Source organism: Ursus americanus, chromosome 14 (assembly GCF_024610735.1).
Source record: "Ursus americanus isolate L20-20 chromosome 14, mUrsAme1.1.p, whole genome shotgun sequence".
In the NCBI taxonomy this organism is placed as follows: domain Eukaryota; kingdom Metazoa; phylum Chordata; class Mammalia; order Carnivora; family Ursidae; genus Ursus; species Ursus americanus.
Genome location: NC_142140.1, coordinates 52887645 through 52915160, shown reverse-complemented (window position 1 = coordinate 52915160; position 27516 = coordinate 52887645). Strand labels below are relative to the sequence as shown.

The 27516-nt window shown below is 50.7% G+C and overlaps 1 protein-coding gene across 1 annotated transcript; it reads left to right on the top strand.

Moving 5' to 3' along the window:
• Positions 1 to 572: 572 nt before the first annotated feature.
• LOC123777644 (complement C3-like) lies at positions 573 to 26910 on the top strand. Its single transcript, XM_045774340.2, has 41 exons — positions 573 to 688; positions 825 to 1032; positions 1497 to 1671; positions 1858 to 1928; positions 2025 to 2113; positions 2193 to 2275; positions 2515 to 2602; positions 3339 to 3441; positions 3544 to 3664; positions 3922 to 4037; positions 4706 to 4843; positions 4939 to 5145; positions 5373 to 5573; positions 5875 to 6036; positions 6302 to 6431; positions 7348 to 7425; positions 9160 to 9357; positions 9517 to 9628; positions 9896 to 9984; positions 10087 to 10226; positions 10618 to 10824; positions 11533 to 11584; positions 11765 to 11851; positions 12022 to 12225; positions 13278 to 13353; positions 13791 to 13959; positions 16785 to 16880; positions 17043 to 17196; positions 18057 to 18229; positions 18393 to 18551; positions 19757 to 19816; positions 20778 to 20868; positions 22167 to 22212; positions 23270 to 23357; positions 23678 to 23764; positions 23968 to 24073; positions 24506 to 24595; positions 24978 to 25064; positions 25159 to 25248; positions 25358 to 25493; positions 25971 to 26910. Exons 1-41 carry the CDS (start codon positions 618 to 620, stop codon positions 26101 to 26103), a joined length of 4971 nt encoding a protein of 1656 aa, XP_045630296.2. The 5' UTR covers positions 573 to 617; the 3' UTR covers positions 26104 to 26910.
• Positions 26911 to 27516: the final 606 nt, after the last annotated feature.

Sequence of the window (27516 nt, the reverse complement as noted above, 5' to 3'; positions counted from 1 at the left end):
TGGCATGATTTAAGAACAATGGACAATGGTCACAATTTACCAAGCATAATTATGCAGAAAGATCTGAAGCTCAGCAAGAGGATTTGACCTGTGACTTTCTGAGAAGGTTCCATTATGGTGGGTTCTGGGGCTGAATGGCTAAATGCCATGGCTTCTCATGTTCTGTGATTGGGAAAAGAAGATATAATGCCTGTCCTGCCCCTGTTTGAGCAGTTTCCTCAGAAACTCACCAATTTCACAAGGGCAGAGGTGGGGACAATCCTGTTTCTTCCTGCACCTACCGGTCAGTCCTAAACCAAGCTCTGAGCCCAGTCTCCCAATCCTAGGCTCCTTGCTGGTGGAGGGGAAGGCTATGGGTCATGGAAAGGACAACCCCACCACCACCACTCTGGCCTCCAAGGCGGAGCTGGAATATTTCCTAGTGCAGCTGTCCCCAGCCTCCCGTGGAGGATGGGCTGAGAAGGGAGGAGCAGCCCCCTCTTCCCCCATTGGATTTATAGGGATTCCCTCCCCACGTCTGTTTAGATATTAACTCAGCCAGGACAGGCCAAGGCAAACAGAGCAGACAAGAGGACAGGTGTCTGTGGCCTGTGGCTGCACATCACCCCCCCACCGCCATGGACTTGCCCTGGCCCGTGGGGTTGATTCTACTCCTCTTGGGGACCTCTCTTGCCCATGCTGAGCCACTGTGAGTCTGGGAAACGGAGGGCACTCCGCCGCTGCCTGCATGATTCCCTGTATATGACCCTGCCTCTCAGCTGCTGCTTCCCCCACTTGAGCACACCCCCCCCCTAACGCATGCTCCTGTGTTTGTCTACTGGCAGGTACATCCTGGTGACCCCCCGAGCCCTGCGGGTTGGCAGCCCTGAGACCATCCATGTACAGGCTCACTCGGACTCCCAGCAGTCCCTCAAAGGGACCCTGGAGGTGAACCTCACCATATGGGACTTCCCCATGAAGAAGGCTGTGGTGGCTAAGAGCCACCTCATTCTCTCAAAAGAAAACGACTTTATGAAACAGGCCTCCATGACGGTAGGTGACAGGCCAGGACGGGTGGCCACAAAGGGAGGCTCTGGGTCAACAGCAAGGACGGAGAGGGGCAGACTCTAGAGAAACTTCCCACGAGGGACACTGGAAGATAGATGTAGGATTTGGATATGCTTACTGCTCCTCTTATGTCCGGTGCAGTTAGAAATCCAAAGTCCTCTGCGTCTGGGCTCTGCGAAGGCAGTGACGAGCCCATACGATGTCTCTGTGAGCATTAATAAAAGGCGCCCTCTGCTGGTGGCTTGGGAAGCTGACTGTGGACTGGAATGCATTCCCACTTGGGCTGGATGCCCTTGTGCAGGAGCAACTTGCAAAGAAGGCAACCTTGCTCCCAACCACAGAGCCAGAGGGTCCCCATTCGATTGTTTCTCCCAAGATCTGGCTCAGGGCTTTGCTCCCAGGTATGGAGACCTCAGCAGAGCCTGAGGAGTGTCGGCGTCTCTCCCCAGATTCCCGAGAGCCTGGTATACCCCCCACAACCAGGACAGCAGTATGTCATCATCCGGGCCACATGGGCACCCATCTCGACCACTTCATTCATGGAGAAGATAGTACCGGTGGCACCCCATGCTGGCTACATCTTCATCCAGACAGACAAGCCTATCTACACCCCTGAGCACTTGGGTACAGCCTCCAGGCACTTGGCCTAAGGCAGATGCTGACTCTCATGCCCCGTCTCCCCCATTGCCTGTTGTATTCCACCTCCCAAGGTCACCCTCTGTCCAAAGACCCCTCATGGCCCAAGATCCTAAAGACGACCTCCCTCTCCAGATCCTATCCAGAACTCAAGAGTCTTCCCTCTCCCTCCAGTTCAATACCGGGTGTTTGTTGTGGACCACAAGATGGATCCTGTGACCAGGATATTCACTGTGGACATCAAGGTGGCCTCTCCTGATAGGAGGGTGGATCCCAGACACTGAGGTTCTATCATGTGCTGAAGGCCTGGGGCCTGAACCACCCACCCCCTCTCCCCTCAGAACCCGGAGGGAATCACTGTGATCAGCCAGAATCTGCTGGCCGAGGACGGTTTCTTCACAAGATCCTTTAAACTCCCACAGATTGTCAGGTGCCCTGCTGGGAGCCCTGTGGATGGAGGGATGGAGGCTCTCCTCAGTCTCCATTTCTCCTAATTCTCTGTGTCTCAGTTTTGGGACCTGGAGCATCGAAGCCAGTTACCAAAGTGCAGCCAAGCAGAAGTTCAAGGCAGCCTTTGATGTCAGGGATTATGGTGAGCAGGGTGTGATGGTCAGGGCAAGGTGGGACATGCAAGGAACAGGGCTGGAAGTGGAAAAGAGGTATCATGGTGCACCTACTGTATGCCAGGGCCTAAGCCGGGTGCTGGTGAACAGGACTATGTGTTCCAATCCTTGGGGGTTGCCAGAGTCACTGAGGAAGGAGTGAACAGGGAGGGGACAAGGGGGGAGACAGCAAAATACTGAAGTTGCCCACCGCCATTACTCCACCCAGTGCTCCCATCATTTGAGGTCCAGCTGAAGCCAAACAAGACTTTCTTCTACCTCAACGATGAGGCTCTGGGTGTGGACATCGAGGCTTGGTGAGTCCCCTTGTCCCCAGCCTGGCCAGAGGACCAGGAATGCCAAGAAACTGAATGGGTAGAGAAGCAGGACACTTCTGTGGCACTTAAGGTATGGTAGAGGTACTCTTTGCCACCCATGAGATATTCTTGGCCACCTACATTGTTTTGTGAGGTTGTCCAGACCACGTCTGCCACGTGTAGGTAGTACAGGCCCTCCCTTCAGGTCTCTGGCATTGTATAGGATACTTTGCCCACCTAATGAAGTCATGCCATGTCTCACGGCTCAGACCATCTCTGAAGGCCCACAAGGTTGCACAGGCACATTTGCCATCTTATGAAATTGTCCAGACTGTCTCCACAGCACTATGAGGTTGGACAGACCATTTGTCCACCTAAAGTTGTAAGGGCCATATCTGCCACTTCTCGACACTATGCAGACCATTCCTACAGCTCTATCATGCTATCTATGCCACCTAGTCTGCCTGATGAGGTTTTATGGGCTATGTCCACCATCTTGTGAGGTTACACAGGCCACATCTGCAACCCAACAAAAGCTTTATGAGACGCATTATCACTTCCCAGGGTTGCGTAAGTGAGCAATGAAACCATCTAAGTTTTCAGGGAATACCTCTGTCCCTCCCAAAGATTGACCACCATCCCTGCAGCCTCAGGAGCTCATACAGGACATCTCTGCAACCACATGAGGTTGTGTGGGTGCTTCAGAGCCAATGGAATGACCCTCACCCACCCCCAGGTATGTATTCAAAGAGCCAGTGGATGGACATGCTCTGGCCATCTTTGGGGTAAAGCTGCATTCCAACCGGATGCTCATCCAGAGCTCCCTGCAGAAAGTGGAGGTGACTGAGTCTTGACCTCTCCCCACCCCAACTTCCCCCCCATCAACTCTCCTCTGCTCCCCAAGAAACCATCTCTTCTTCTCTCTCTCACCCTGAGAGCAGATCTCTGAAGGCCTGGGCCACGTCTCCCTCCAGAAGGACACACTGATGTCCACATTCCAAGGCCCTGAAGAGGACTTCATTGGGGCCTCAATCTTTGTCAACATCACTGTGTTCTCTTCAGGTGCCACCCTCACCCAAGCTCCTGGCTGAGGTCAGGACAGTGCCCTTACCCAATCTAGACATTCCACCTATGTGACCACAGGCCACCTCCTAGCCTGTTTCCTCATCAGAGAAATGCAAAAATGCCAGAAAGGCTGGAAGGAGCTGAGATTGTGTTACTGTCTTTCCCTGTGTTCACCAAGACCAGCCTCCCATACCAGCAGCCCTACCAAGAAACTGAACCTCCTCCACAGACCTTACAGTCCCCTGTCTCTCCAGGGGGTGAGATGGTCCAGGCTGAGACCTCTGGGGTGAAGATTGTCCGGAGCCCATACAACATCAAGTTCATCAGGACACCCCAGTATTTCAAGCCTGGGATGCCCTTCCACGTTAAGGTCAGAGTCTGACTTCACTCCACCCAGGCGCTTGCGGCTCCCTTCCCCTAACAGATCCCTCTCAGGAGAAAAAAGCCCACATTGGACTCACCTGTCCCCCACAATTCATCTGTTTGAGAACTGAATCCATCATGCCTCTCAGACCAATACCAAACCTCTCTCAAGTCTCAACCCAGGTCCCCCCAGTGCACTGTGATGGCTCCATAATTTCTCTGTGGGGGGCTTAGTGGTCACAGTCAGGCTAGAAGGTGGTGCTCAGGGGGTTATCTTGAGGCTACATTTGCACAGCAAGCATGCTGTTTTTACATGCATTCATTCCGGGTGCCTTTGAGATGTCTGATGGACATTAGGAAAACTAGAGACATCCTTTGGTGCCAGTTCTACTAAAGATTTCCCCAAGCCCTCCACATCTTTCCACTCCAATTCCCTCCACCTCCACCCCACCAGGACACCAAAACCCAGGACCACCACATACGATTGCACACTGCAAAACTTGAAGGGGTGCTGTTCATAAAGACTGTAATATGAATGGTGCCCCCAGTGTAGTTCAGTGCACAACTTGTACAGCTATACAAGGCACTCCTGTCCGGATCAGATTCCCAGTACCCACTTCTCATGCCAGGCCACTGCCAGGCCCATCTTTCAGCTCACCCCTGATTCCACCTCAGGTCTTCGTCTCAAATCCTGATGGGTCCCCAGCCTCTAGAGTCCTTGTCCGATGCCAAGACAAACGAGACCGCACCTCAGCCAGTGGAGTGGCCATCTTGACCATCAACACAAATAATCAGGAGAAGCTTCCTATCCTGGTACCTAATGGGTAATTAGTGCCTAATGGGAGAGGGATGTTGGAGCTGTGTGAGCTAGAAGAGCTGGAAGTTTACTTGCCCATCACTCTCCCCAGGTAGAAACTGATGAGCCTCTCCGGCCAGAAGAACAGGCTTCAGCCACAATGACAGCTTGGCCTTACTCGACTCAGGGTGGGTCAGGGAACTTCTTGCACATTGAGGTGAAGACAGACGCAGAGGTTGGCAGCAGCATCTACCTGAGCCTTGTCACAGGGCATCAGAATTCTGAAACCAAGAAACAGATCACTCACTTCACCATCCTGGTGAGTGACTAGGACTAAAGCCTAAGCCAAGGAATTATTTCCCTGGAACATCCCTGGGTAGCTGGTTTGGAGAAATTGTAAACAGTGGTGTGAAGGTGGGAACCATTTGGGGTGGCCTCAGACTAATGGGCTGAAGCAAAGAACTTTGGGTCTCCCTTGTGAGCTGAGATGTCCTCAGGAAAAGGTTGACTCTACCCTTCTCATTCTTGTCCTCCTTTGTCTCCAAGGTCCTGAGTAAGGGCCGGATTGTGCATGCCAAACGTCAGTCAAAAAGTGACCACACAATAGCCACTATTGATGTGACTTCAGAGATGCTGCCCTCCTTCCGCATCCTGGCCTTTTATTTACTGCCTTGGGGAACAGGTCAGGATCCTGAACTGGTGGCCGACTCCGTATGGGTTGATGTGAATGACAGATGCATGGGGACGGTAAGCCAAATTTCTTGAAGTTGTACATTACCATCATAAAGCTTGGATGGGCAGAAAGTCTGTCCAAGTTGAAGGGCTCCAAGTCTGGGGGCAGGGAAGAGGAAGAGGAGATGTGCCCTTAAAAGCTCAACCTAGGGCATGGAGAACATGCAAGCAAATGTGTGGAGTTGGGATTGGCCTGGTGAAGTTCCTGGATGCTCCATCAGAGCCATGAGGAGCATAAACTTAAAAGTGGACTTGGGGAAGTCCCCTGGTAGCTTACAAGCCCCTTTTCCTGACATCTCTCTTTTTCCTGGCTCAGCTGAAGGTTGGTTTGAAGAAAGAAAGACCCTTCCAGACTTTGAAGCCCAACAGCCAAGTGGAAGTGAAGGTGACAGGTGATGAAGAGGCCACAGTGGGGTTGGTGGCCGTGGACAAGGCTGTCTATGTCTTGAACAGCAAATACAAACTCACACAGAAGAAGGTGAGAATACATGGGTTTGGGGCCGGGAGATTGCCTGGAGGTTCTACTAACTGTGGCCTCAGCTTCTTTAGCTGTAAAATGGGCAACACTGATGGTTGCAAGGATTCAAGGAGCTAGCACACAGCTAGATTGGCAGGTGATAAGAGCTCAATAACTGGGAGGTGGTGTGAGAGTTATTATTTGAGGCAACAATTTCAGTGCACCATTGCTCCTTCCCTGAAAAGGTCATACAGGCTCCAAATTCAGGTTCCTATCTTATCCCCAGGTCTGGGATGTGGTGGAAGAACATGACATTGGCTGTACAGCAGGCAGTGGGAGAGACGGACTTGCTGTGTTCAAGGATGCTGGAATGGACCTGAAATTGAGCACAGGGATGCACACCCTGGCAAGCTCAGGTACAGGAAGGGACATGCCAGGGTGGGTGGGCAGTGCTGTCTACTGGTTAAGAACATGCGGTTTTGGTGTCAGACAAGCTAAAATCTAGGACCCTCCTACTTACCATGAGTCAGTTACATTTCCTCTCTGAGGCTCAATTTCTCTGTCCATAAAACGGGGATAATAATAATAATAATAATAATAATAATAATAATAATAATAGAAGTGACATCTTAGTTAAGATATAGGTTTGGCCATGGGTATCAGAGATACAAACTAACAGTGGCTTAAACAAGGTATAAGTTTATTTCTCACTCAGTAACAGTTCTGAGGTCATTCTGGGACTCAAGCTCCTTCTAGCTTGTTGCTCTGCTATATTCCAAGCTGGCACCTCATCAGGACCTCATGCCAGGCAAGAGTATGAAGGGAAGTGGGAAGGGGAGACACTTTCTCAAATCTCATTTGCTGGAACTCAGTCATGTAGCCCTACCTAGTTGCAAGGGAGGCTGGGAAATGTAGTCTTCATTCTGTGTGATATGCAAAAGAAGGAGGTTTAGCTGCCACGGATGAAGGGGGAGAATGGATACTAGGGACAACTAAGAGTGTCTTCTTTCAGCTATAAATAATGATATCAATAACAGTTTCTACTTACTACAAGCTGGACACTGTGCTAAGTACTTTTATATGCATGATCTCATTGATAGAACTATGATTGTACCAATTTACATAGCTGGAAAAATTAATGCCCAGAGAGGTTAAGTGACTTGCTGAAGACTGTACAGCTTTTAAGTGGTGAATCATGAATATAAGGAGGCTACAGGATTAAGTGAAATGATGTTTAGAAAGCACTGGGCATTCTGTAAGCACCCAATAAATATCAAGGATGTTGATAATGATCTTGACCATGGCCCCCTCATTCTTCTCTCTGACCCTCAGACTGGCAGTGCCCTCAGAGCCCCCCTGCCAGCCGCCACCGCCGCTCCCTGAAGAGGCTGGAGACCAAGAGGAATGCAGGTCAGAGCTAAAGCTGGACATGTCCCTCCTGGCTCCCTAACCTACTGTACTCATCAGAGCTTAGAGAAGAAAACTGAAACCACTCTAGGTACTTCAAGCAAAAAGAGAGGGATTTAATGGTGGGAGTTTGGTGCTTTCAAAATCATTAGATGGTCTGCAGAGTGGATATCAAAAGGCTGCTTGCTGGGACTCAAGATCACCTCACTGCAGTTCTTGCAATGTCTGAAATCTCAGGAAACCACTGCCAATATATCTTGCAATGCTGGTGGGTAGATAATGAAATGCAGAAATGTGCCCATTATAAAAACGCACATAGACTGGGGTTTGCTCGTCAGCTACCAATGCCACTTCTTCCACCCTCCAAATCTTACACAAGATTGTCTCAGTGGCAGAATCTTAGCCCATCTAGAACCCTAGAAGAGAGTCTGGGAAATACACCTTCTAGATGTCTAGGCTCTGTGACACAAAAGGAGAGCTGGGTGCTGGGTGCCAGTTGATACTAGCAAACCTGCCATCCCCAAGGACAGAGTGCAGACTGGAATAAGAAGCTCTGACGATGGGAGGCAGTACTGAGTGGTGTTGGAAGCATGGGTTCTATGAATATTCGATTTTTCAGTCTCTTTGAGCAATGCTCATGACTTTGTGGACCTAAATAAAGAGAAAGTAAGTGAAACCTAACAGAAATTGAGGTAAAACCTTAACTCTAATTTTGGTATTAAAAAAAATTATGCTAACCTCCTGGGAAAAGTTTAGAATATAAGCTGTTGTTTTATTTATGGTAATGATAAGTTATATCATTTAACTATAATTATAGTTAATGGTAAACAATAAGATTTTTGAATTGCTATATATTTTTATTATTAATTAATTAATTAATTTTAAAGAGAGAGAGAGTGTGTGAGCAAGGGGAGGAGCAGAGGGAGAGGGAAAGGAAGAGAATTTCAAGCAGACTCCATGCTGAGTGTGGAGCCCGACCTGAGATCATGACCTGAGCTGAAACCAGGAGTCAGACATTTGACCAACTGAGCCACCCAGGTGCCCCTGAATTGCTATATTTTTATCTTTAAGTGCGTTCCTTCAGTTTGCTAACTTAGAAGCATTCCACTTAACATCATGCTTTACAACAAGTTTTACGTTTCGATTTTTTAAAAACACATGATGAAAATCAGAAGTTGAAATGATGAAGCACCTGGGTGGTTCAGTCGGTTAAATGTCTGCCTTCAGCTCAGGTCATGAACCCAGGGTCCCAGGATTGAGCCCCACATCAGGCTCCTTGCTCAGTGGGGAATTTGCTTCTCCCTCTTCCTCTGCCCCACTCCCTGCTGTATGCTCTCTCTCTCAAATAAATAAAATCTTAAAAAAAAAAAAAAGAAGTTGAAATGGTATCTCTAATATGTAAACATGGCATTACCAATGCCTGTCAAGAAGGGAAAGGACGAGGAGGGGGAGGATGAGAAGCAGTAGCACGGATTCTAATCCCAGCTCTGCTGCTTGGGAGCTGTGTGACCATGGGCCAGTGAATTAGCCTCTCTGTTGCTTAGCTTCCACATCAGAACCCACCATATGGGTTTGATGTGAGACTTCAGGGGATGATACAGGAAAAGTGCTAGGACAAGCATCTGCCAGACTTATGGATAAATAGAGACCAGGTGTACATGGCTTTGAGGTAGATGGGTCCCAGCTTCCTCCAGTCCTACTCAGCCCCTCCTCTGTCCCTCTAATTCTGGCCCACAGTGAACAAGTTCAAGACAGAGCTGGAGCGAAAGTGCTGTGAGGCTGGGCTCCGGGAGAGCCCAGTGGGGCTGTCGTGTGAGGAGAGGACCCGGCACGTCCGTCATGGGCCAACCTGTGTTGCTGCTTTCCTGAGCTGCTGTCATCTGTCTGAGGCCCTGACTGAGGAGGCCCGGGAGGAGGAGCTGCTTTTGGGGACATGTGAGGAGGCCATGGCAGGAGGCAGGGGGTTGGGGCTTGCCTGAGGGGCGTGAAGAGCCATGGGAACAAGTCAAGGGGAGATACGGGCCATGAAGGGACGGGGTGGGAGGACTGTGGGAGAGATGCAAGGAGACACTGGCCCACATCCCCTCCCTGCAGCGGATGAAGATGAGGACTTAGATGACATCTTCTTGGAGGACCAGCCTATCCGAACCTTGTTCCCTGAGAGTTGGCTCTGGATGAAGTTTAAACTGCCGAAAAGTAAATCAGGGTAGGATCACAGGCCCCATGGCAACATCTGGTCCCTGGCCCTTCCGGGCATCAATGGATGTCAATCATAGCCAGTGCCCCCACTGGTGACACTGAGCTCTCAGTATGGTCAGTATAACCACCCTGGATGGGGATACGCATCCCAGTGGTTCCCCCAAAAGGACGACCCTCTAGTGACCCACTGACCCCTGGACAGTGACCCCCAGTGCAGAGGCTCTGTCCAGGCAGCACAAAGTCACTAAAGCTCCCCCTTCCTCCCCACTTCCAGAGGCATCTCCCACTACAGCACTCTTGTGAATGTGCCAGATTCCATCACCACGTGGCAGTTAGTGGCTGTCAGCCTCAAGCCTGGACAAGGTGACCCCACAAGCCCAGGGCTGAAGAGATGGGAGAATGGTGGTCCTGCCCAGCTGGGACAGCTGGCCTCTGCTTAACGCCAGCACCCTCCCCTGGCTCTAGGTCTCTGCATCTCAGACCCCTTTGAGCTGACAGTTATGAAATCACTTTTTGTGGATCTCAAGTTGCCCTCCTCCGTGGTCAGGAATGAGCAGGTCCAGATCCAAGCTGTGCTGTACAATTTCAGGACAGAGCAAGTCAAGGTGAAGCCTGAGCTCTCCCCTCCTCTCAAACCATCCATCAATGTGTTTTATAAAGGGGTTGGAGTGTGGCCATTATTCTAAGGGGCCAGTGAAGTGGTTGCCCTTTTGAAAGCTTCTGGGGTATTTTCTCATTTAAAACGTACAGTAATCCCAGCAGATGGCTGCTCTTACTGCTTTTGGGGTAGATGTGAGGAAATTGAGGCACAAAGAGATTAAGGGGCTTTCCTGAGGTCGCACAGCACATCAGTGGCAGGCGAGGTCTTTGCTCTCAACCACTATGCTGTGCTGTCACCTATTTGGGATTTTCAGGGTGGGGAGAGGGAGGGAATTGTGACTAGGGTCCTAGACCACCCCATGCATCAGGACCCCTTAACTGCCCACCCTGCCCCAGGTCCGTGTGGAGTTTCCCTACAAGGAGCCGCTATGCAGTGCGTCAAAGCCAGACGCCCCATCCCGCCGGGTGGTGGTTGTGCCCCCCACCTCCTCCAAGATGGTGCCCTTTGTGCTTCTCCCACTTGAGATAGGCAAAGTGGACGTGGAAGTCAGGATTAGGACAACTGAGGTTGAGGACCACATAAGGAAAACACTTCTCGTCAAGGTAATGGGTTGCCCCCACCTCTTGTTAGTGGGCAGACAGTGGGGCTTCCCCAGGGCTCCCAGGCTGGGATCCCAGGATGGACAGGTATGCCCAGGATCAACAAAGAGGCCTCTCAGATGGGAGTGAGGTGCAAGAGAATGGATTTGAAAGTTCAATCACAGAGCCCCCACTATGGGACTTTGTTGTCAGGGTGGGTTCAAGCCTTGTCTCTGCTGTGTGACCTTGGACAATTTACTTAACTTTTCTGAGCCTTTGTTTCTTTATTTGCAAGGTGTGATAATCATCATACCTAGAGCTGTGAATAATAATCAGAGAGCTGTGAAAATTATATCTCATATCTGGTTGTGTGCAACCCATCAATAATACTTTATTTACTTCTCTTATGTACTTAATTTATTTACTTACCAAACACGTGTTCAGCACTTACGGTATAAACACTTTAAGAAAAGTAACTCACTGAGCCATCAGAACAATCATATGAAGTAGGAACCTTTTATGGTTGAGAAAACTGAGGCACAGAGAGGTTAAGTAATTTGCCCAAGGTCACACAGCTAGCACGTAGAATGGTTGGGATTTGAACCCAGATATTTGGGATCCAGAGTCTGTGCTCTTTATAGCTAACCAACGCCTCCTCCTACTGTCATTGTGATTGTCATTATTACTATTATTGCTGTTTTTTTTAACTTGCTTCATCATTGCATCTCACAGGCAGGAGGGCAGATACAGCAAATATCCCATAGCATCCTCCTGAACCCCCAAGGTTTGTGGGGTCTGCAGGGAGCATGTGGGATCCTAGCACCATGTCATGATGGAGGGAGGAGCTGAAATGAGGGGGTCCAGCCAGGTGGGCAGTCCGAGCTTCTCCTGGCTCTGCACACCCTGACCTCCCCAGCCCCAGAATCATCTGTTTGTCACAGAAGCTCGTGCCTGCTCAACCTAGGTCAAACCCAGACGGAGGTGCTGCCAAGGCAGAACTTTTTGAACATGGTGCCCAATACAGAGGCAGAAGTGTTTGTCAGTGTCCAAGGTGCGTAGGACAGAGAGGACTCCTGGGAGGAGGGATTGGGAGACTGGGGAGCTGGTTCCTCCCACGCTTGCCTGGGTACAGGAGCAGGAGGGGCTGGGGTGCCCATGGGGGGTGATCAGAGAGCCATGGTGGCTTAGGCCATTCCTGAGATGACTCTGCTCATCTGATAGGTGACATCCTTGGCGAGACTATCCTGGGCACCCTGACACCTGGAGAAAAATGGCAGCTACTGAGGGTCCCGACTGGTTGCCCTGAGCAGACACTGAGCAAATTGGCACCTGTGATCATCCTGACCCGCTATTTGGATGCTGCTGGCCAGTGGGGCAAGGTTGGAGTGGAGCTCAGGGACCAGGTGATACAGAACATTGTCAGAGGTGAGTGGGGGGGGTCCCTCCTGCGACCTCAAGGAGGGTGTCTGGGACTCTCTGGAAGGGTGTCTGAGGTACCCCCAGGGTTGAGTGTGGTCCCCACGGGACTCTCCCTAACAATAACATTCATATTCTGACTCATCTCCAGGTTACAACCTGGTACCAAGTCCCCCAGGTACTCCTTCATCTGGACCCCTCTCCCAGGCTACAGTCTGACAACAGACACCCTGGTTTACCCCCAAAGCAGCAGCCCCCAGGTTCTCTTATACCCAGACACTTTCCCAGGTTACACCCAGTCAGTGCCGTGCCTTGGGTCATACCCCTAGAGAACTCCCAAGCAGAAAACTCCAGAATCCCAGGTGGTGGCCTCCCCACTACACCTTTCCAGGTTATATCTACGCCTCCCATAAAACCAGAGACACACACTCCTGGTTATACCCAGACAGAGACCCTCAAGTCAATCTGGGCACTGACCCCTCTTTCCAGTTACACTCCGACACCAACTCTCCATCCAGGTGCTTTCAACAAGAACCCTCAGGTAACACCTTGACACTATCACCCCCAAAGTTACCCCCAAACAGTAAGCTCCCAGGCAGCCTTCACTTAAGCAGCAACATTCAGAATACACCTGAGAGATACCCCTCCAAGATTACACCCAGCGGTAGCCTCCCCTAGACTACACAGACACAGTGACACCCCTAATTTATAACCAAGAAACAACCCCCAAGAAAACTCCTAGGTAGTGGTCCCCAGAGTACCCCCTTTCCTGAGTTCCACCTTCCACAATCCCTCCGAGCAGAAATTCCCAGTCACACCCTTCAATTTCCAAGGTTACTCCCAGATGACACTGGACACTGGCTCCCACGGTCACACCTGGGCCCTGCAGCCACCTCCTGATACACCTAGACAAGACCCCTCCTATAGTTACACCTAGATACGATGCACTCCCAAGTCCACCCACATCTCGCTCCCAGATTGTGCCTGATAACTGACTCCCCTTCATAGCCACACCCAAATGCCAAATCTCCCTGGAAGTTCTCCTCCACCCATTTCCCCAGGTTACACCCACATGCTGACCCACCGGAGTGCACACGGCACCTACCACATCAGCAACGGACACCCGGGAAGCACCTGGTAAGGACGAGGATGTTGGCAGTCCTGCCACCACCACCCTGAATGAAGCCCAAGGGCCAGCCTGTGGCTTGATGACCCCAGGAGCACCATGCAGCAGGGGTTTGGGGCAGGCAGCCTCTGGGCCAGAAGTATTGCTACTTGGATTTTCCCTGAGGGTTACCTGGGAGTTTATGGTGTGGGGGTAACTTTGCGGGTGATAGTGTCTGGGTGTTACCTAGGGGTTATTGTTGGGAGTACCTGAATAGAGAGTTGGTGTCTGAATGTTGGAGAAAGGGGTTAGTGTCCATGCTGGCAGACCTGGAGAGCAGCAAATGAAGGGTCAGTCTGGAGCAGTCTGGAGCAGCAGGTGTAGACTCCCCCTAGTGTGGATGCCCCTGTCCTAGAATCCCCTTGGCTACTATTCCCAGTCATCGCCCACCCCGTCTCCCTCCTGACAGGCTCACGAGCTACGTGTTCCGGGTCTTTGCCCTGGCCTACTCTATCATGACAACCAGCAAGCTTGATCTGCAGTCTCTCTGTGCCACTGCCAACTGGATCATCACTGAGAGGCAGGCAGAGGATGGGCACTTCTTGGAGAATGGCCCTGTGATCATGGCATCGATGCAGGTGCCCACCGTCCTCCCCCCTCCTGGGCTGTTCAAACCCAGGGCTCTGTGCATTGATAGGATGAATCTGAGGCCCCTGACCTGTTGATAGGTAAAATGAGAACAGGAAAAAGCCAGGGCCTGGCACCCAGCATCACATCCCCCTGCTCTGGACCACCCTGCACTCTGTTACAATGTCAGAGAGGCTGGGAACTTCTGGGACCCCGCGATGTGCCCCCTTCACTTCGAGTGGCTCCTGTCCTGGTTCTCTTCCCTCTGGGCTGAGTCTTCTCAACCCCCCAGCCAACACAGCCATCCCTACCAAATACTCCTCCACATCAGCCACCAGAAATAGCTTTCAAGCAGTTTGGGATGTCTCTCCCCTGTTCAAACCCCTTCCATGGCTCACAGTTGTCTATGACGGTATCTCTCTATTATGTCCCTCACTTCTCTATCTCCCCCCAAGCCTTACCCCTCACTACTCCCTGATCACAGATCCCTCCAACTCACTGCGTCTTTGCTTATGCTGCTCTCTCCGCATGGAATAGCCACGCCCCATCCCTTTTTCTTTTCCTTGGCTGGCCAAATTATGTGTTCTCTTTAGATTTAGCTCAAACCCACTTCCTTCAGGGGTCTCCCCTGAATACCAGCCCTGTGCATGTCTCTATTATTGTACCTACAACAGTAGGGACGTCATTCACTCATTCAACAGACATCTATCCAGCAACTGCTGTGTACCAGGCCTTGTACTAGACAGAGGGGAGACATAGCAGTAAATAAGACATTTACAGCCCCTGCCTTGTAGTACTCACAAGCTGGGGTGTGGGAGGAAGATGGAAGTTAGCCAAATAGTTATAACTAGTGATTGTTTAAATCACAACTGTGCTGAGTTTCATGGGAAAAAAATTCCAGGAGAGAGTATTTAACAGGGGCCATGCCTGGTCAGGGAACCCGCAAAAGGAAGGGACAAAAAAGCAGCAACTGAAGAAGGAACAGAGTTGATGGGGGAAGAATGGGAAAGAGAGATCCAGGCAAAAGGGAGCAGCAGGTGCAAAGGCCCTGAGGCCCTGGCATGTTTCAGGAAAACCAAGAGACCAGAGCCCAAAGATGGCAAAGGGGTAGTCTGTCCTGAAGCCTGAGAGGAAGGAGAGATGCCAGTCCCTAAAACCTGCAGGGCCTTGGGGACCTCAATGAGGATTTGAAATGGTCTGTTCAGGGTTTGCTTTCCTTGCACTGTAGTCCTTCCAATGGGGGGAAGCAGGTCTGATTCATCATAGTTGGCAAATGTATGCTGAATAAGACTCTGGATGAGTGCATGAACCCAGAAAAGACAGATTGCAACCCCCTGTGTGAGCAGGGAGCCAGATGCTGTACAAGAAGGTGGTACAGAGGGAGGTTACAAACAGGTTTCACAGGCACACAGATCGGAGTTTCTACCAACAGACACTTACCAGGCACCTACAATGTGCCAGGCACTGCTTTAAGCACTAAGGACCTGGGTCAAACAAAATAGACAAAAATCTCTGCTCTCACGGGGTGGACACTCTTGCCAAGGACGGACAGACAATGATCATGAGAGAAAACTAACTGATGTGGCATGCATGGCAGAAGTGACGTGGGGAAAGATGCTGGGAAAGGGGAATCAAGGGGATGGGGTGTCCTTTTGGAAGGCTTCATGAAGAGACGATGTTCATACAGACCTGAGGAGGTGAGGGAGCAAGTCATGTGGATAATCAGGGAAAGAGCGTTCCAAGCAGAGGAAACGTGTGCAAAGGCCCTGCGACTGGAAGTGCCCAGTATGTCTGAGGAACAGTGAGGAGGCTGGGACAGAGTGCACAACCCTGGAGGAGAGGAGGAGGAGGAGAGCTGAGGGAGGAGGTGGGACAAATGGTACAAGGCCTTTGGGGCTGCAGGGAGGACTTGAGCTTTTCCTCTGAGTGAGATGGGAGCCATGGAGGGTTCTGAACCAAGAAGGGACACAACCTGATTCAAAAGTTCCCAGGCTTCATTGGCCACCATGGGAAGAAGAGATTGTGGGGTGGGAATTATTTCCTTGGGGCTCTTGTAAAAAGTACCACAAACTGGATGGCCCAAAACAACAGAAATGTATTTATTTTGTCGCAGTTCTGGAAGCTAGAAGTCCCAGATCAAGGTGTCAGCAGAGCCATGCTCCTCCTGAAAGCTCTAGGGGGGGGATTCTTCCTTGTCTCTTCTAGCTCAATGGCCTCTGGGCAGTCCTTCGCATCCCTTGATTTCTAGCTGCTCCACTCCAACCTCTGTCCCCATTCTCATTTGCCCTCCTTCCTTCTGTGCCTTCATATGGCCTTCTTTTAGGACAGGGCCCACTCTAGTCAGTATGACCTCCTATTAATTTAACTAATTACATCTGCAAAGACTCTATTTCCAAGCAAGATCAATTCTGAGGTTCTGAGTGGACATGAATTTTTTATTTGGGGGGATAATCTTCAACCCAATACAGAGGCTGAAGATAGAACTAGAAGACTAAAGAGGAGCTTGGACCCTAAATCAGTCATTTACCAGCAATGGGGAGACCACCTCTCTGACCATGACTTTCCTCATCAGGAAAATGGAACTGCTGAAAGAATGCTTTGAGATAGTGTGCAGTTTAACACATCACCCTCCGTGGCTGTTGGCTTTGGGTGGTAACGCAGACCTCACCCAGGCAAATCTTGAGGTGGTTCTTCCTCCTCTCTCTCCACATCCTGCTTTCAGCATCCTCCACCCCAGAGCTGAGCACCTGGGAGCTTTTCAAGGTCACACAGGAGAGGTTGGGGAAAGTCTCTCCAAGACACTAGGGGGATCATGGGTGTGATCCTGCATCCACAGGGTGGCTACCGAGGCTCTGAAGCAGACATATCCCTCACAGCTCTTGTCCTGATTGCCCTGGATGAGGGGAAGGACTTGTGCAGCCAAAAGATACCGGTAAGACCCAAAGAGGAGGGCAGGTTCTGCAGAGCCCTCTAGATCTCTTCCCACAGAAAGTGCCCCCATCCTCATGTCCCTCCCAGTGCATCCCTCTCTTCTAACTCCTAGACCCCTTTCCTCTAATCAACCCCCTCTAGTTTGCTTTCTCTAACTTTCTAGAATTTGCCTGCCAGCATGGAGCGAGCCCGTAGCTTCCTGGAGGAACGCCTTCCCAAAATTAATACAACCTTTGCAATAGCAATAGTCTCCTATGCTCTGGCCCTGACCGATAGCCCCCGAGCCAATGACCGCCTGGACAGCTTTGCCAGCCATGGTGAGTGTGGGCCACTTCTTAACCAGCTGTGTGTTAACCACAGTCATGGGGGCAGGAGGAGAGGGATTGTGTGATTTTAAATTCAGCAATGTGTGATTCATCACTTAGCGTTTATCGAACATCTATGGTGTGCCAACTCTTGAGCTCAGACTCTGAGAAACCAAGGTGAACAACACTGATATGGTCCTTGCTCTCAAAGTTTCCACCATCCCTGGGGGAAGCAGGCAAAAGACAAACAGATCGACTATAAATTGAGAAAAGCACTGAGATGATAACATACAAGATGGGTAGGAGAGATGATGAGGGAAGAGGAGTATGGATTGGAGAACTGGGAAGGACTCTGTGAAAAGGGAACTCCTCAGCTTGAATAAAAGATAAGAAGGCCCACCTGTGTGAAAGGCCAAGAACATTCCAAGCTAAGAGAATAACAATGTGCAAATGCCCTGAATTGGGAAAGTTCTTGACATGGTCAAAGATGGGGAAAAAAGGTCATAAAATGTGGTTAACTGAGAGGGATCTGCCTCTCATGGCCTGTCCAAGGGTCCTTATCCCATCCTCCTCCAAGTCAAGAGGAATAGAGTTAGGAAAACTCACTTGCGGTGGGACTGGTGGGACTTGGAGGAGCTTTTCTGAACCTTAATTTCCCCAACTCTAAACAGTTAGAGTCCCTGTCTCCTAGGCATCTAGGAGACATCTGTTGTGAAAATAAAATGTCTCTATGCCTCCTCAAAGAGTTTCACATAAAGTAAGTTCTCAATAAAATAGTGAATGAGAAAATTTGGGCCAGATGACACAAGGAGAGGACAGGTTTGGGTAGATGGGCCCAGTTTTGGGAGACAAAGTGGCCATCCATCTCCCAGACAAAACCCACTGGCCCAAGAACCACCTGGACAAGAACTCCCTGTACACTGTTGAGGCCACGGCCTATGCGCTGATGCAGAAGGTGGTGTTGGGTCGGCACAATGAGACGCACGCCATTGCCAAGTGGCTACTGGAGAAGCGGGAGCTAGGCGGAGGCTTCAAGTCCACCCAGGTGACCCGGGCCTCGGAAAGAGGGGGTTGGGGGAGGGGCGCTAGCCGAGGTGCCGACAAGGCCAGCCCACCGGAAGGAGCTGCCCTTGGTGCTGATTTGACACTCTGAGAGTTCCAGGGGTGCTGTCAGTGGTGCTGATCCGCGGCCCCATCCCAACACCTAGACCACTGTGGTGGCCCTTGAGGCCCTCACTCGCTTCCGCGAAGCTGTCCCTTTCGATGGTGTCCAGGATCTCCGGGTCCAGATAAGCGTCCCCAAGAAAGCCTTGGACTTGGAGTGGATCATCGATCAGAACAATGCCTACCAGCAGCGGTCAGCAAAGGTAGGGCACTGAGGGACAGACAGGAAGGCCATACAGAGGTGGCACTGGGGATAAGGCCAAGAGTCGTGTTACTGCCAATCTCCCTCTCCAAGATTATCTTACAACCAGTGTCTATACTGTCAATATATTGATTCATTTATTCCACCATTTCTTGAGCACCTGTTGTGTGCCAGTCATTCTCCTGGGTAATGGGGATGCATTATGAAAGATCTGTGGCCTCTGCTCTCATGAAGCTTACATTGGAGAAAGAAACTAAGACAAAAAGTATTTTAAGCTTTCTGGACATAAGGAAAAGAAATGTGTGTAAAGGGGAAAATATCCTGGGTGTGAGGAAGAATGTAATCTCCATGACCTTACTCTGTGGAGGAAGTGATATTTACCTTCAATCCTTTGACCCATCTTTACTGAGCACTCACTGTATGCCAGGCACTATTCTAGGTGCTGGGAATACAGCCAGGAATTAGACATTAAAAAATCCCTTTCCCTGTAGAATTTTATATTTTAATGGGTGAGATAGACAATAAAGAGATGTGAGTAAGTAGAATATGTAGTGTGTTACGTGGAGGCAAGTGCTATAGCTAAAAATTAAGCAGAAAGGAGGGATGGGCACATCAATGAGTTGCAATTCTAGATAGGAGGGGCAGGGAAGTTCTCACAAAGAGTGTAACATTTGAAAAAAGACCTTAAGAAAGGAAGGAGTGAGCCTTGTGGATATCTAAGCAGAGGAAACAGCAGGTGCAAAGGCCCTGAGGCAGAAGTATCCCAAGAATAGCAATGGGGTTTAAACAGGGGTGATGGGAATAGATGTGGATTTGTAAAATTTTTACCTGGCTGACGAAGGATGAATGTATAATGGAAACAAGAGTAGATGCAGAGATGCCAGGGAGGAGAATCTTATGGTGGCTCCATGCACAAGGAACTCTGTAGACACTGTAAAGTGGACAGTTTGAACAGATGTGCATTAGGACACAGCCTGAGTTGGCAGTTGTAGTTGATCTGGGACAGCGTAGACACCACAATTGCTCTATCAAAAAGAAAAAGTAAAACCATCTATGTGGGGGGAGGGCAGTGAGTCACTAGACCCCAAGTTAGTGAAATTACTGAGGCCTCACTGCCCATCTGTGCTTTCCTCCCCAACCCCGTTGCATTTGAGCCATGTTTTGCTGCTTCCTCTGCACTCAAATCCTCTTCTTGCTTTCTTTCAGTTCTCTGCCCAGGATGATCTGGAGATCAAAGCCAGTGGCAGTGGGAGAGGCACAATTTCGGTAGGTCTGGTGTCCCACTATGAGATCTTTAGCTGGAGCCCAGCATCACCACCCCCCTTGCTGGGGGGAACAGAGGCAGTCTATCGCAAGAGAAGATTGAAATCAGCAATAATTTTAGCTATCATTTAAGGCACTACTATTTGCTGAGAACCAAGTTAAGGACACCTCAAAACCTGCCCCTAGAAAGTTGGTAAAAATACGGACTCCATTTAACAAGTGGGTAAATAGGGACCCAGAAAGGTCTTCACTTGTTATAAGTCAAGAGTCAGGAGAGGTAGAAGCCAGAGGTCTTCGGACCTGTCTGCCCCTCCCCTGCTGAGTCTCTAAAGGGGTGTCTCTTTCCTCGCCTTCCCAAAGGAAGATTCTCCCTCCAATATGCCTTCCAAGACCTGAAGGATGACTCCACCCTTTCCCCCAACATCTAGTGGCTCCATTATATCTTCTGTCTTCATGCCCTGTGGCCCAGGAGGACGGACCTCTTGTTCACTGAATTTGAGCAACCCGTTTTCATATTTCCGGCAATGGAGTCACAGCTGAATCTCTGCCTTTGTTGTGTGACTTTGGGCATGTCATAGGCTTCCACGAGCCTCAGTTAAATTTAAATTAAATTAAATTAAAAATTCAGTTGTTCGGTTGTGCTAGCCATATATAATACTATATATATATATATATATATATATATATATATATATATATATATATATATATATATATATTACAATAGCTGCATGTGGCTAGTGGCTGCCATATGGACAGCACAAGTAGAGACTGTTTCAATTACTGCAGAAAGTCCTACTACACAGAGGTGGTCTATACTCTAAAGACTGTGCACCCAGGAATTAGGCGGGCACAGACTTTGCTGTGAATTATCCACAGGAGCAGAACCTGGACAGGCGAGGACTGGAGAGAGGAGGAAGGGAGTGGGTGGGTATGGTCTCTGACACCTTCCCTGCCCCAGCAGATCCTGACCATGTACCACAGATCCCCAGAGCCCGAGGAGGGCACCTGCAACCTGTACCACCTGAATGTGACTCTCCATAGTACTTTGGAAGGTGAGCCTAGATCCAGCGATTCTGAGACCTTCTTTTTTATTATTTTATTTTAGCTTTTGTTCAGTAAGCACATGTATTCCCTTATTCAACTCTTTAACAAATATTTATTGAGCATTTACTATGTGTCATGCCCTGTTTCTGGACCCTGGGAACACAGGCATGAACAAGAAAAATACCCCTTCTTCTCCTGGAGCCCACGTTGTAGTAGGAGGAGATAAACAATAATATAACAATAAATAAATTATACCCCTACTGATATCTATTTATAACAATCTGCATTATAAAAAATAAATACAGAGCACACTAGCAGGTGATGATAAGTACCATACAAAATAAAGCAGAAAAAGGTGATACACACTTGGAGGAGGTCCAAGGGAAGCTCTCTAAGGAGGTGGCATTTGAGCTCAGATATGAAAGAAGTGAGAGAATGAGCCAGGAAGGATCTGAGGGGATAGCATTCCAGGCAGGCAGAACAGCAGATTCAACGGCCTGGAGGCAAGAATGAACTCACCTGGTTTGAAGAAGCCACTGTGGCCACAGAGGAGCAAGGGGTAGGGTTTTAAGAAAAAGAGTTGGAGAGGTGATGGGGGCAGATGGTGCAGGGACTCATGGGCCACAGTGAGAACTTTGGTTTTTGCTCAGAGTGAAATGGGAGCTATAGAGGGCTCTGAGCAGAGGAGGGATATGACCTAGCACAGGTTTGCACAGGCTCCTTCTGGCGCAGACTGTAGAGGGCAAAGACCAGGGAGGAGGTGACTGCAGTGGTCTTGCAGGGGATGATGGGGGCTGAACTGGGGTAAGGGGCTGTGGGATGATAAAAAATGGGATTCTAGAGTTCCTAGTCTGGGGTACCAAGGAGGAAGAGACAGGACTCTGCCGTTGGGAGCTCACTGTAGGGATGAGGAGAATAAGCCTCATCAGCCCCAGGACTTTTAGGGGCTAAAAGTGACCAAGGCTTTGGCTTGGGTTGCATTTCTTAATAATAATAATAATAATAATAATAATAATAATAGTAGTAGTAGTAGTAGTAGTAGCAGTAGTAATAGTAGTAGCAGTAATAGTAATGATAGTAACAGTAACTGACAGTTATAAAGCACTAATAAGGCACTGTGTTAAGTGTTTTACCTGTATTACTCATTTAATCCTACAGCTCTGCTGGGTTGGGAATATTATGCTCCCCATTTACGGATTAGGTAACTAAAGCACAGACAGTTTAAGCAACTTGCCCAAAGTTACACAGGATTTGAACACAGGAAGCTGTGTTACCCAGCCTCTCAACTCCTGCCTTCTCTCTGCAGATAATAAAAAGGGGGAAGAGACCTTCCAGCTCCGGATGGAGACAAGGTTAGGGCACCAGGATCTTGGGCTGGGCAGGAGGAAGGCCTTACTTCCTGGTATCCAGACTCTTCACCAACTCTCCTGTGTCTTGAATGGAGGGTGGGAACCAGCCAAGCTTCCTTCTCCATGCTCGCCCCCTCATCCTACCACCCATCCTGCCCTCCCCTGCCCATCCTCCCTGCCTGCCTCCTACCCTGCCCTCCCATGCTTGTCTGCCATCCTGCTCCCCAATCCTGTCCCTCAGTCTTCCACGTCCTGGAATGGTGGGCTCCGTCACGGCAAACATGCTCCATGTCCCAGGTGCCCAGAACGAGCTCCAAACCAACAGCTCTCTCTGCCCTTATCTTCTCCAGACATGCCAGCCCTCACCCCAGTTCTGCCCTGTCCCCCAGATGCCCTCACCCAGGTCTGCCCCAGATAAAAACATATGTTGAGCATCTGCTGAATGCCGGGCTCTGTTCTAGGAACTGAGGGTACAGCTGTGAGCAAGGCAGCTCCTCTCTGCCTGGTGGAGCTCACAGCCTATGAGGGGAGACAGACAATAACGAAAAAATCATCCAGAATCAATGTAAAAGGACAACTGTGACTACATATGGCAAAGGAGGGATCCAAGGAGCCACAGGAGAGTAAATTAGAGAACGATCTGGTGCATGGGCTGGAGAAGGCTTCCCAGAGGGAGTGATGGATCAGTGGAAATTGCAAAGATGTAAGGATGTTTCAGGGCAGAAAGAGGAGTGAGGACTCCAAGCTGAGAGGACAGCATGTGACAAGGACCAGTGCAGGAGAGAGACACTTAGAAAAATCACACGAAGTCTGGGCTGAAAGGAAGCAAAGCAGAAGGGTGAGACAAGGCCCCGGTAAAGGTTGTTAAGCAAGGAAGCAACCCATCAGATTCCTGCTTTCTAAATCTGTAAGCTTGCTGGGGGCAGAGGAGTAACGGGGAGATCCAGGAGGAGGCTGCTGACTGCATTCATCCAGGCATGAGATAGATGATGGCAGTAGGAGCACTGGGGGAGAGGCAGGAGGAGAGTGGGAAGACACACTGGAGCTGTGAAATCCTCAGGTTCCAGGGAAACCGAGAGGCCACAATGAGCATCGTAGAGGTCTCCCTGCTCACCGGCTTCTACCCCAACCAGAATGACCTCAAACAGGTAATGTAGATCCCACCTGTCTACTCCCGAGGGGGGTGGGGGTGCCCTAGCAATATCCCACACTCCCCATGTGAGCACAGGGGTCAAGGCCCCCAGGTTAATGCCCCATGGTTTTTTGCCATGGTCACTTCTGATTGCCTCCCTCCATGACCTTAGAAAAATCCTTGCCCTGATTGTGTCTCAGTTTCCCCAACACTGGTGTTGATGGGGCAAGGACTGGGAGCTTCAGAGTTACTTCACACTGACTACAGTTCCTAGAGCTGGGGACCCCGGTGGGAGGGGGGGTCTCTGCCAACCTCAATCCTCACCCTCTGCCCCAGCTTACAAGTGATGTGGAGATGTATGCCTTCCAGTATGAGACCAAGACGAATTCCAGTGACAACACCGTTGTCCTCTATCTGGAGAAGGTAAGGAAGCCTGGGTGTTCCCCTCCAGAGGCCTATGGGCAGCCTGATGGGCAGAAAATCCACGGTCAGCACCTTGGGCAGTGTTGCCAGAGAACCACAGTGTCTGAGGTCAGCTCCTCGGCCGCAAGGCCACGCTGTCAGTGTTAGGGCCAAGGCTCCGGGGTCAGTGGACCTGGTCATCTGACAGGACTCTGTCCCTGCAGCTCTCCCACAAGGAAGACACAGTGCTGGGCTTCCGGGTCCACAGGATGCTGCAGGTGGAGTTTCTGCAGGCCGCCCAGGTCACCATATATGACTACTATGAGCCTTGTAAGCACGGGTAGGGGTTAAGGGGTGGGGGGGTATCCCGAGAGGGGACTGCGAAGGACTGGGCCTGGAGGGAGAGATGAGGGGCAGGGGCAGGAAGGGGGATTGAGGCGTGGCCGAGAGGGGCCTGGGCTTGGGGGGTGGACAAGAGGGGTGCTGAAAGGGACCGACAGGGGTCAGGTGATAAGGGGTGTGGCCTTCTTGGCTGGTCAAAGTTGTGGGGAGTCTGGAGGGGGTTGGGATGGAGAAATGACTGGGCACCGGCCTGCCGGGCAAGAAGAACGGAATCTTCAAGGGGGCGGGGCCTGCGGAGGGAGTGACTGGGCAGGGCAGGAGGGGGTGAGGGGTATTGGGGGGGGTGGGGGAGGAGCCAGGGGTCACCCAGCCCGCAGGAACGCCGGCCCAGCCAACCCCAGGCACTCGCGCCTCTCTCAGCCCGGAGGTGCAACTCCTTCTACAACCTGCCCACGGAGAAGTCTTCCCTGCGGAAGATCTGTCACAGAGATGTCTGCAGATGTGCGGAGGGTGAGGTCATGGGGACACCGAGGCCGGGGCTGCCAGGCTGGGGATCCGGGAGCCCTTCATCACCTCCTGGCTGTCGTCTGGGCTGAGTTTAGACAGAGAGCGATAGACAGGAAGACAGAGACAAAGAGAGACAGAGAAAAGGAGACTCAGAGACAGACTGACACACACAGTCAGGCACAGCCAGAAATGGAGGGAGATGTAAAGAGACTCGGATGGGAGAAAGAGACTGAAAAGAGACATAGAGGAAAAGAGAGAGTACCCTACACACCAGAAAGAGAGAGTAAGAGACCTAGAGGTGGCTGGCCTGGGGCCAGATGCGGGTCAGATGGGAGGAAGCCCCTCCCTCAGCACAGCCAGAGCAGCTCCCCTCCTCACCCTCCAGAACAGTGCCCATCTCCGAGGAAGGACAGCACCCGACTGCGGCAGGAAGAGCTCCAGGCAGCAGCCTGTGAGACAGGCGTGGACTTCGGTGAGTGTGGGAAGGGGCAGGAGGCAGCATGCAGGAGGAGGTCCGCCAGCAGGCCAGATGTCAACAGGACACCCTCCTGCCCCTGCTTTCCCAGTGTACAAGGTCAGGCTGGAGTCCATGAAGTCCTCCGCCTCCAATCCCTACATCTATTACAACATGAAACTCGAAGACATCATCAAGAGGGGTAGGTCCGAGGGGGCAGAAGCAGCAGCGCGAGGTTCTACCCTGGGGATCCCGATGTGCAAAAGGGCTAGGCCTGTGTACGCTCACACACTGGGTCTCCTCTCCTCCAGGAACAGACTCTGCTGTGTCCCTCACCATGAAGAAATTTGTCTCTCATGCCACCTGCCACGACTCCCTGGAGCTGCAAGAACAGGAGACATACCTCATCATGGGCCACACATTGGACCTGTGGAGAGTCAAATCTGAGTGCGTGGGGGCCCCTGCGGTCCCAGGACTCAGGCGTGGGCCCCTTCCCCACCGCAGCCCAGTCCCTGGTGTCACAGTTCCTATCAGCACCCGTCACTTATCAGCAGGAGTTCGGGTTTCAGAGCTGCCCTGAGGGGAGTGCAGACGGGGCACTGAGCAGTGCACTGAGCTTCTCCAGTCTCCAATCTCCAACTCCAATCTCCACTCCTGGACCTCCATTCACATGTAGATGTCGTAGGTGTAGATAAAGATTCTGTTTTCCAATGGAGGGCAGTAAGGAATCAGGGGAAGGGGAGACTGTTCTAATCCCCAGACATGCGGGCTACAGGCTGGGGGACCAAGATGGTTTGGTGGAGGGGACAGGACAGGCTGTGGCTCTGGGAGGCTGCCAATCAGGACTGAGGAGCGTGCAGGGAGGGCTCCACGCCTCCAGGGCACCAGGCTCTCCTCACCCTCCTTGCGGTGTCTCACCCACAGTTACATCTATGTCCTGGGCAAGAAGACGTTCCTCATGCAGTGGCCGGCTGATGGGGATGTGGGCAAGAAGGAATTGCTGGACCAGCTGGAGGGATTTTCAGAATATATGACCACGCATGGCTGTGAGTCCTGAGACTCTGAGGTCTCTACTGCCCTCAGGAGGTTGTTTCCAAGGGGCGCCTGGGTGGCTCAGTTGTTAAGCATCTGCCTTCGGCTCAGGGCGTGATCCCAGAGTCCTGGGATCGAGCCCCACATCAGGCTTCTCCGATGGTAGCCTGCTTCTTTCTCTCCCACTCCCCCTGCTTGTGTTCCCTCTCTCACTGGCTGTCTCTCTCTATGTCAAATAAATAAATAAAATATTTTTTAAAAAAAGGGAGGTTGTTTCCAAGCAGGCATAGGCCACTGGCCTTAACTCCAAATAAAGAGCATGGAGTATTATACCCAAAGTCCATACATTTGTCTCTGCTCCAACATTCATCAAGGGCCCTGCACAACCAGCCCTAACGTCGCAGGGACCTGACTCCTCCCTCTCCCTCCTACTTCATTTCAATTACACTGGCCTCCTTTGTGTCCTTCCAATACCCAAGTTGATTTCTACCTCAGGGCCTTTGCATTCACTGTTCCCTCTACCAAGTACAACCTTCCTCCAGGTATCTGCAAGGATTGAACCCTTCCCTTATTTGGACTTTTTTCTTTCTCATGGCTGAATAATATTCCAGAGTTTAAATGTTTAAATGGTGCTTCCTCAGGGACACCTGGGTAGCTCAGTTGGTTAAGCATCTGCCTTCAGCTCAGGTCATGATCCCAGGGTCCTGGGATCAAGCCCCGCATTGGGCTCTCTGCTCAGCAAGGAGCCTGCTTCTCCCTTTCCCTCTGCTGCTTCCCCTACTTGTGCTCTCTCTCAAATAAATGAATAAATAAAATCTTTTTTTAAAATGTTGCTTCCTCAGAGATATTTGCTTTAATAACATATCTAAAACAGACCCCCTTCCATCACTCTCTACCCTTACCCTGCTTTATTCTCTCAATGACACTTATAAATATATTGTATATGATAGTTATTGGTTTGATTATTAAATGGGCATTTCTCCTGCCTTACAATGTCAGCTCCTTAAAACCAGGGGCCATGACTGTCTTGTTCACTGCAGTATTCTCAGTTCCTACAGTGGGGCTGGTACACAGTTGCTGCTCAGGAAATGATTGTTGAATGAATGAGTTATGAATGAATTTGGTGCCCACCCTGCACCTGATCCTGAAGGAAGATTTGATGGGGAGCCCCAGGCAACTGGGGAGCTAAGACAAGGGGCAAGGGAAAGTGAATGAGTTTCGTCACACGGCCTGGGATGGGAGTGGGAGACCTGCCAAGCCACGGCAGCAACTCATGTGTCTCCAGGAACCCCCAAGCGCTAGAGGGACTGCAAGGCATCCAGGATGGCTTGATCTTGGGGTGTCAATGAGGGACTGAGGTAAGAGGGAGAAAGAGAAACATGGGGCAGGGAGGCTGCTGGGTGGGCTGACTTCATAAATGGTTTTGAATACCAGGGTA